The sequence below is a fragment of the Cnephaeus nilssonii genome, assembly GCF_951640355.1.
Source record: "Cnephaeus nilssonii genome assembly, chromosome: 15".
In the NCBI taxonomy this organism is placed as follows: domain Eukaryota; kingdom Metazoa; phylum Chordata; class Mammalia; order Chiroptera; family Vespertilionidae; genus Cnephaeus; species Cnephaeus nilssonii.
Window position 1 is genome coordinate 21,584,175 of NC_137086.1, and position 10,298 is coordinate 21,594,472.

The 10,298-nt window shown below is 33.1% G+C and overlaps 1 protein-coding gene across 2 annotated transcripts in view; it reads left to right on the top strand.

Annotated features, from left to right (window-relative positions):
- Positions 1-10,298, top strand: part of EML4 (EMAP like 4) — a 151,792-nt gene that overhangs the window by 74,074 nt on the left and 67,420 nt on the right. The window contains exons 3-6 of one of the 2 annotated variants that reach the window (XM_079792089.1): positions 3,704-3,833; positions 7,216-7,389; positions 9,357-9,485; positions 10,180-10,205. In XM_079792089.1, coding sequence (XP_079648215.1) covers positions 3,704-3,833; positions 7,216-7,389; positions 9,357-9,485; positions 10,180-10,205 — 459 coding nt within the window. The remainder of the gene's footprint in view (positions 1-3,703; positions 3,834-7,215; positions 7,390-9,356; positions 9,486-10,179; positions 10,206-10,298) is intronic. The other variant, XM_079792090.1, reaches the window with a different exon arrangement.

Here is a 10,298-nt window from a genome sequence, read left to right on the forward strand (position 1 = left end):
TTATTGTGATAAAATATACATAACATGAAACTTACCACTTTAACTATTTTTATGGTTACAGTTCAGTGGCATTAAATACATTCATATTGTTGTGCAACCATCCATTCATATTCAGAACTCTTTCATCTTCCTAAACTGAAACTCTACCCATTAAACAATAACTCCACATTTGTTCCATCCATACCCCCTCAATCCTTAGCAACCACCATTCTATTTCTATGAATTTCACTACTCTAAATACCTAGTACAATTGAAATCATACAATATTTGTTCTTTTGTGTCTGTCTTATTTCACTTAGAACAGAAATGGGGAGGCCCATGAAATAATTTGGTCTGGCCCTGCCAAGGCATCAGGGGTGAGAATTAATTAAATGTTTAACCATATACAGCAGGCTAATTTTTAAGTTGATAATTTTGTATGGCCGAGAATATTATAAAAATCCAAATGGCACTTAAAAAAAAGATTCCCCACCCCTGACTTAGAATAACATCTTCAAGGTCCATCCATGTAATAGTATGTCTCACAACTTCATTTATTTTTTACGTTGAATAATATGCATTGTATGTATGTACAACAATTGGATATCCATTCAGTGGACATTTGGGTGGCTTCTACCTTTTGGGTATTGTGAATAATGTTGCTATGAACATGGGTGTACGAATATTTGCTTGACTCCCTGCTTTTTTAAAAATTGATTTTCAGAAAGAGAGAGAAATATCAGTTTGTTGTCTCATTCACACACCCATTTGTTGATTCCTGTATGTGCCCCAACCCAGGGATAGAACCCCACAAACTTGGTGCATTGAGACGACGCTCCAACTAGATAACCAACCCGGGCGACTCCCTGCTTTCAATTCTTTTGGGTACATATACCCAGATGTAGAATTGCTAGATTATATGGTAATTCCGTGTTTAACTTTTGAAAAACAGCCAATACTGTTTTCCACAGCATCTGCACCATTTTAAATTCCTGTCAAATATACAAGGATTCCAGTTTCTCTAAATACTTGCCAAGACTTGTTATTTGTGCGTGTGTGTGTGTGTTGTTTTGTTTTTAATAATAGTCGTGTATGTGTGTGTTGTGTTGTTTTGTTTTTAATAATAGCTGTCCTAATGAATGTGATTGATCTCTTTTGAGATGAGGTTTGGGACTTTGAAAGAAAGCATGGGAAGTGGATTGCAGACTAAATATGGTTTTACATAGTGGTTAATGTTTTATTTTGTGTGTGTATAACAAAAAATGTAAAAAAACAAGCTAATTTACATTTCAAAAAACCAGCTGTTCATATAGGAAAAGCAGTGCTCAGAGGAAAATTTAGAGTTGTAAATGCCTATGTTAAAAAAAAAAAAAAGACCTCAAATCGGTAACTTTAACCTTAGGGAAATAGACAAACAAAAAACCAAATCTCAAACTAGCAGAGGGAAGGGAATAATAAAGATTAGAGATAAATGAAGTAGAATATAGGAAAATAATAGAGTTAATGAAACCAAAACTTAAAAAAAAAAGATCAACAAACTTTTAGCTCTATAATGACTAAGAAAAAAGAAGGAAGACAACAATTTACGTCATACTATAGTCCTATTGAAAAAATGGGCAAAGGATTTCAATAGATATTTCTCCAAAGAGGCTATACAAATGGCTAACAAGCCCAGTAAAAGATTTTCATCCTCATTAGGGAATTGTAAATCAAAATCCTAGTGAGATAGCACTTCATACTCACAGAGAAGGCTGTAAGTTTTTTAAAAAAACTGAAAATAAGTGTTGGCAAGGATGTGGTAAAATTGGAACCCTCATACATTGCTGGTGGATAGTAAAATGGTACAACTGCTGTGTTTGTTGGGGTTCCTCAGTAAATTAAACATAAAATTACCATGTGAACCAGCAATTCTCCTAGTTATATACCTAAATAAATGATGAGATGTTCACATGAAAACTTGTACACAAATGTTTATGGCAACACTAGTCAAAATAGCCAAAAGATGAAAACAACCAGATGTCCATGACGTATGAATGAAGAAACAAAATGTGGTATATTTATACAATGGCATATTATTCAGCCATAAAGAATAAAGTACTCAAACATGCTGCCACATGAAGAAACCTTGAAAACATGGTGCTAAGTGAAAGAAGCTGGACACACAAAGAGCACACATAGTATGATTCCATGTATATTAAATATTTGGAATAGGAAAATCTATAGAGATAATGCAGGTTACTGGTTGACAAGGGCGGGGGGAGGAAGGAGGGAATGGGAAGTAGGGACTGCTTAATAGTAAAGAGTTTCTGTTTGAGGTGATGAAAATGTTCTTGAACTGAATAATGGTAACAGTTGCACAACATTGTAAATACACTGAATGCTACTGAATTGTACCTTTATAAATGGTTAAAGTGGCAAATTTTACATTATGAGTATTTATGACAATTTTTTTTTTAAGCTGTAGTACAACCCTGGCCAGATAGATGGCTTTGTTGTTTGCAGCATCATCCTGTACACCAAAAGGTCCCGGGTTTGATTCCTAGTCGGGGTGCGCGCAGAAGGCAACTGATCAATGTTTGTTTCTCTCTCCCTGTCTCTCTCTAAAATCAATAAACATATTCTCAGGTGAGGATAAAAAAATAAATTCATTGAAAAATTTTAAATATTGTAATACACCAGTCACCTGTTTCACAGACTAGCGCTAGAGCTGATGGCCAATGATATTAGCATAAATTGGAAGGGTTGTACCTTATAATTTGTGAAAAATTTCCTAGGAAATTTCAAAAAATACAATACAATAGGTCTCCCCCTTCCTCTCTTCTGAGTCATTTGGTCTGAGGTAGGGTCTAGGAATCTGTATATTAAGGAAACATTTTAGATGCTTATGACACAGGTGTGCCTACCTACTTATTCATGTAAAAATGCAGTGTTATACCATCATATATGGGACACTTTAGAGCAGTGGTTGCCAACCGGTGGTCTGTGGACCACTGGTGGTCTATGAGGTCCGAAAGGTTGGCAACTGCTGCTTTAGATTGCTATACATAAAAGTGTTTTACTCTGTGCTTTTATGAAGAGAAGCAAACAAACAAATGTGAGATTGGCCAAATTTAAAAGTTAGATTTTCTTGTGTGCATGTGAGAAAACTGAGTCCAATAATTCAAAACTTCTCTATTCCCAAATCTTTAAATAAACTTACCCCTTAAGTGTTTGTGGCTGTTTTATCTGTGACTTTGAGTCTACCTGACCACGCCATCATAGGCATCACATATTTATTCCAGTCCTTCTACTGTGTAAATTTAAGAAGCAGAGGTTACTTTGTATACTTGTAATTTATTAATATGAAATAACATGCTAAGATTTAACAGTTAGTATTTCTAATTAAATTTCAACACAACCTGAGCTATTTCTGAAAATTAATGACGTGGGGAATTTGTCATTTAATTTGAAGCACAACCTAAAATCATGTACTTTAAAGCTACTGTGTGTGGCAAGCAAATCATTTAGGTAACAAATGATCTAGCTGCAATTTAGCAACTTAGCATGGCTTCCCTATAAATTTATTCTGATGAGATTAACTCTTGAGACAAGACTATTGTATGCTCTATACCAGGAAGAACAATTTGCTTACTAGTTCCAAACACTAATGTTTTAATTTTTTAAACTCGGATCTTTGAGAAATATTTTTAAATTTGGTGAAAATTTTTTTCTTAACCACCTTTAGGTCAAACAGGCATTCGAGAAGCTATTTCCATGTCCTGTATAACCAATGGGAGTGGTACAAACAGAAAACCAAGTCATACCAGCTCTGTCTCAGTTGCCAGAAAAGACACTTTTTCATCTGCTGCTAAAAGGTATCCATTTGTAAGATGTGTGTGTGTGTGTGTGTGTGTGTGTGTGTGTGTGTGTGTGTGTGTGTGTGTAAGAGAGAAAGTAACATTGTAAAATGGTTGAATGGGATAACAGTCCACTTCTGAAACAAATGTGAGGTAGAGCTTATAAAATTGAAGTATGTCCTTTGAACATGGAGACATCCAGCCTGCACTCACTCAGTTTATAATCATCATACCTATCGAGTTGTGTGAGGCAGCTTTTGGTTGTTGCTTTAAGAGCATTTGCATTTTCAGTGGGGTGGGGTTTGGTTTCTTTTTAACAAGCATTTGTTGATGAGTTAAGTGTCATATGTTTAATATAATTACTTAAGTGAATTTTCCATAGAAAGTGATACATTTGATATAGCATGCTTGCCTATCTATAATAATAAAAGCATAATATGCTAATTAGACTGGACATTTTTCCCGATGAAGCCGCGGTGGTGGGCACAGAGGCAGGCAGGTGGCAGGCGGGAGCTGAGCCCCTTGCACGAATTTCATGCATCAGGCCTCTAGTTTATTTATATAAAGTAGTGGGCATACAATGTATTAGTTTCAGGTGTACAACATAGTGATTCAGCATTTTTATGTACCCTAGGATGTGATCACCACAATAAATCTAGTAAATATCTGTGATCATACAAAGTTATTAAGATATTAATGACTATATTTCCTATGCTGTACATTACATTCCTGTGACTTATTTTAGAACTGTAAGTTTGTACCTCTTATTCACCATCACTTTTTTCACCTAACCTTCTATTTCCCTCCCTTCTAGCAACCATCAGATTGTTCTCTGTATCTGAGTCTTTGTTTTTTTAGGTTCCACATGAAAGTCATATCATACAGTATTTGTCATCCTCTAATGCAGCTTTTTAAAGGAGAAATAGAATATTTGATAAATATCTACATTAGTGAGAAGTTAAACACTATTGTAACTTTTATTCTTTAACTACAAAATTAAGGCTTAATTTAAAATATAGTACTGTGTGGTATGTGTATTTATGTATGTGTGTCAGGGGATGGAAGACAGTGGAAATACTGCAGTATAAAAGTTTCAGTGGATTACAGATTTATATTCTCTACTTTCCATCAATTAGTTAATTTAATCTTTTGTTTCAACAAAATTGCTTTTGTGTAATTCCTAACAAATTATTCCATGTGGAGTTTGGAGAGACCACAAGAGATCAACTACATAATCTTAGAGCTGTTTTCTTCAAAGAATAATTGAGGACCTTAAGTAATAGAATAATATTTTAAAATGTACTGATAGAAAATGGTTGCCTTGATAAACTAATGCTAGTGACTGAATTATTCATCAGTGTGGACTTAAAGATGTTAACCAGGAATGGTGAAGAAATGACAAGATCTTTAGGCCTTTTAAAAAGCCCCTTCTAGAATTCAGTCTTTGAAGTCCTTGTCATTAATTTTTCACATAGTTTTTAATCAACTTCCTTGTATCCAGTAATAGTTTAGATTCTTACCTAGCTATAGTTCTGTGCAGTGATCAATATTATGCATGACAATGACTCAACAGTCTAAGACCAACTGAGTTTGTTACTTTATGATTCAGGGGCTTGGTAGTATTTTGTTTTTAATAAACCAAAAGGAAAATCTCTTTTAGGTTGTGCTGGACCCCACATAAGAGTAGTGGCTTGTGCATTCAGGATAATTTGAAGAACAAGAAAAAAGCAATTTCTAACTCAGATATAAATTTCAAAGTTAATGTGATATTTTTGAGGTAAAATTATATCTCAGCACCTACTTTAAAAAAACACAAAAAAACTGAACATGAAGTAGAGTTAAGGGCCAGTCTGAAGATATCAGAACTGAATTAGATTAAGAAATGTCACTTTCAAAATTATATGTTAACATTTTAAACTATTATAATGTGATAAATTGTATATAGCATGTATATTTGTTTAAAAATGTTTATAAACCTACTTCCTTGTAGATTTATACACCTTATAGTCTAATTATAAAATGTCTTTAAGTTTAAACAGTTGATAGTTTTCTACCTTTTCGACTCTGGAATTCAAGTCTTGATTCTATCGCTTTGTAGTTTGTGCAATGGAAGGATTCCTACATCATGTGATTAGCAATGGCAGGTGCTTCATTAATCAAGAGTCAAAGTGCCAATACTATCAACAATAAAAATAAAATAAAAGTCAAAGTGTGGAATCACAAGGATTTATACATAAATCTTTATTTGTTTTGGTTAATCCTTACCTGAGGACATTTTCTCCATTGATTATTTTATTTTTAGAGAGTGGAAGGGAGGGGGAGAGATAGAGAACATCCTTGTGAGACACATCAATTTGTTGCCTCATGCACACGCCCCAACTGGGGTGGGAATAGAGCCTGCAACTGAGGTACATGCCCTTGACCGGAATCGAACCCAGGACTATTCAGTCCATGGACCAACGCTCCAACCACTTAGCCAAACCGGCTAGGGCCATAAATGTTTTATTTAACACATAATATATTCACATATATTTATTTGTCAATTAAATGAGCCTCTCACCCCCTTTCTTTCTATGTATGCATCTCTGAGATGCCTTATTGATGATCTTGCATAAAATATACCCACAAATTATTTTTAATAATTTTTAGTTGTAGTTTTTAAAACAGAGTGAGAAATTTTAAAACTCTTGCAAAACAATATGAATTAGAATCCGTATCTTTCTCTATGATTTTTTTCCCCTCAAACTTTTATAGTTGTCTCACCTACATAAAATGTAACAATAATTTTTTTAGTAACTCATTTATATGGAGTCTTTCTGGGGCATTTAACTTAGTGTTCATAAAGATTACAATTCTCTTTTCTTTGTATATTTTATCACTTTTCTTTGTATTTAATTACAATTAAAATAAGTACAGCTGGTGTAAACAGACTCAGGGGGGAAAGCACAGTGAACTCTTGGTAAATTTAAAAGTCAACTGGCAGGAGCAGAAGTATACAGAAGAAATGGGAATTAGAGAATAATCGACTAAACACGGTCAGCATGCTTTGGGTGTCAGTATGTGTTACAAAAGTAATGGAAAGTGTCACTAATGCTCTCATTTGGGTAAGCTGAAATGAGATCTATTGTCCTTCCAAATCTGCCAAGATGGCAAATGCCTTAGGTCATTTTGGGTCTAAAGGGGCAATAGATATATTACCTTATTATTCTTAAATTCTTCACTGAAGATTTTATAGTAGCTTCCAGAATTTTCAAAGAAACATCTTCATTCCAATGAAAGCAGTATAAATTGTATTCGTGTGTGTTTTAGGATTGAATTATATAATAATCACTTTTCCCATCATTTAATTTTTTTTTTTTTGTTTAAATTTGTGTTGTTCCATTTATACTTTATTTTACAGTGGTACAGAAAAAAAGAAAGAAAAACCACAAGGACAGAGAGAAAAAAAAGAGGAGTCTCATTCTAATGATCAAAGTCCACAAATTCGAGCATCACCTTCTCCCCAGCCCTCTTCACAGCCTCTCCAAATACACAGACAAACTCCAGAAAGCAAGAATTCTACTCCCACCAAAAGGTTTTAACTGTCCCTGAGTTCAGAGCTAGGGAATGGTTGTAATGATACCTAAATTCTATGACGTGGGAAAAGTTGGCTATCCATGGATTCCAAGAGAAAGCCTAGTGGCTTTTATTTTTCTTTCTTTGTTGCTATAATAATCTATACTTTAGACATTGGAAAATGAAGAATTTAAGATCAAAATTTCTCATTTAAAACTGGGAGAAAAACTAAGCTATGAACAGTTTGATGAATGGAAAGCAGAAATAACCTATAAAACCAAGACAATATTTTTCTAATAAAATTACAGAATATTTTAAACTTATATAACTATGCGTAAATTTATAGCCATGGATAGAAAATTGCCATATGTAATTATCCTCTTCATATTTTGGCATCATTACAAGCTTTAGCTTTCAAGGGCCCCTCTCAACAAATGGCTCTTTGTTGTTACTGCCTCTCAGTTTTAGTTTGGGTTTTAGGAGAAGAAGTTCTTGCTTGAGTAGAGAAATGAATCCATTTCACTTGGTCTTTTCTATGCTAAAAGCTTGCTTGAGGGCTTCTCTCTGTGTCTGTAATAATTAATATTTTAAAGGTATGAGAGGGGGAGAAGGGAGAGACATTCTAACAATGTGTGTAAGCCTAAATTGGGGATCTAAACCTGCATGCTGGGAGTTCACTGGTACAGCTGCCTTATAATCAAATATTTAGACCAACTTAATGAAATATGCCTGCTTTAGAAGTGCTGATTTTAGCTATATGATTAGGTATAGTTATACGGGGTGGTCAAAAGTAGATTTACAGGTGTCCTTGTGGAAAATAATACAATAATTAATAATACAAGAGTAAAGTCTGTTTCTCACATTTACAACTGTAAACCTACTTTTACCCACTCCTCTTTTTATCAGCATACTTCTACTTGGAAATCTTAGGAAAATATTAAACTATTCTCAGAACTGGCTAGGATTCTAGTAAAATAACCATTTCTAAAAGATTTATAATATATTTTTACTTGATCAGTTTAATATTTTGTCTCAAATCACTAGTGGGAAATTTGGGAAAACAAAAAATCCTTCACTTTATTAATGCATGTTTAACATTTTTAAAAATGCTTGGTCTGTGTGTCTCATGCAAATTTTTCTGCCTGGTCTCATGTGGCGTTTTCTTGGATATAGCTTATTAATGTTACACACTTTTGAAGTGTATGTGGTTAAAGGTAACTTATTTTTATAATCAATCTCTTAAAGGTTCTGATTTGATTTGATGTCTTCTTTGTCCCAGGCCTTCTTTTCAGCTTATTAAGGTCTCTTGGAAATGTGCTTGCCATTCTAAATTGCTCTTTGGTATACTATTGTGAGAAGTCTTGAAGACTGGATGAGTTATAGGATGGTTAGCAATGCAGCCAAAAATTTATATAGAAGTCAGAAAATTTTCAGTTATAAATAAATGAATCAGTGTTGATAATACAACATTCTTAGGTTAAATTGTGTTTATTTCTGGTCATGGGTAAAATTGTCTCTAAAAGATATAAACAAAAGTTTTAGTTTTAGTCCCACAATTTATTTAGAAAGTATCATGTGTACCATATATAATGAAATAGCAGCTTTATAACAACATATGAAACATTACAGGTTTTTTCACAAATTCACACAGTTCCACCAGTTATGAGAAATAGTGTTACTTGAAGATTTAAGCAAATAGATTTTTCCTATTAATAACAAAAAAGTACAGATTTTTAAAAATCAAGTAAAACCTATTCTAATGAGTCTTCTGAATAATAGAGAAAACAATAAAATAGACTTGGTAATTGCCTTGCGTAACTCCTTCACTCATCCAGGCAGAACCTTTCAACTAATGCTTCCTTCTCTTTTCTGAATTAGCTTTAAGGAAATGTTAATTGCTGCTTTTATATTCTATATAAACTGTCAATTATATGTCATTGCTATTTATAGAATTTTTTCTCTAAGAAATTAATATGTTTCTTCCAGCATAAAACGACCATCAACAGCTGAAAAGTCACATAATTCCTGGGAAAATTCAGATGATAGTCGTAATAAATTATTGAAGGCAGTTTCAACATCAAAATTAATATCAAAAGTTATAAAAAATACAGACAAGTAAGTATTATACTTTCTCAGTTATATTTGAAAATTAGTAAATATGTGACTATCATGTTTGCATGTACAATTAAGTGCCTGGTTTGAATTATTTTTTTGAAACCTATACTATAGACACAGACATCAGCATGGTGATTACCAGAAGAAAAGAGGAGTGAGTAGAAGGAGGTAGAAGAGGGGATAAGGAGGATAACTGGTGATAGAAGGAGACTTGACTTGGGGTGTTGAATACACAAGACAATATACAGATGATGTATTATAGAATTGTACACCTGCAACCTATATAATTTTATTAACCAATGTCACCCCAATAAATTCAATTAAAAATAAAATAAAAACCTATATTATAATTTATCTCTTTTTTTCTAAGTATATCTTTTAAATATTCTTAAAAAGACCACGTCTTCCTATTAATGCACCTCAACTCAAATAGTAAACCTCAAAGATCCCATAGATTGGAGTGTTTTTTATAAATTGTATCTATGCTTTCACTCTTTAGTTGATCTTATGAAATATTCATTATTTTATAAAATAATAGGTTAGTTGAAACCAGTGAGATACCTGAATTTCATTTCTAGAGATTTACTTGGGGTATGGCCTAGGCATTGAAACTTTTACAATTTCTTCAGGTGGTTCGTAATAATGGTGAGCCAAATAAAATTATAAAATAAATGCCTTTGAATTTCTTTTGTAGGCATAAAGATGTCATCATCAACCAAGGTAAAAATTCTTTTAAAAAATATTTACTTTGCTTTTCTATATCAGTTAAATTTTTGCTAATCAGTATATTGACTATTTTCATGCACCATACTT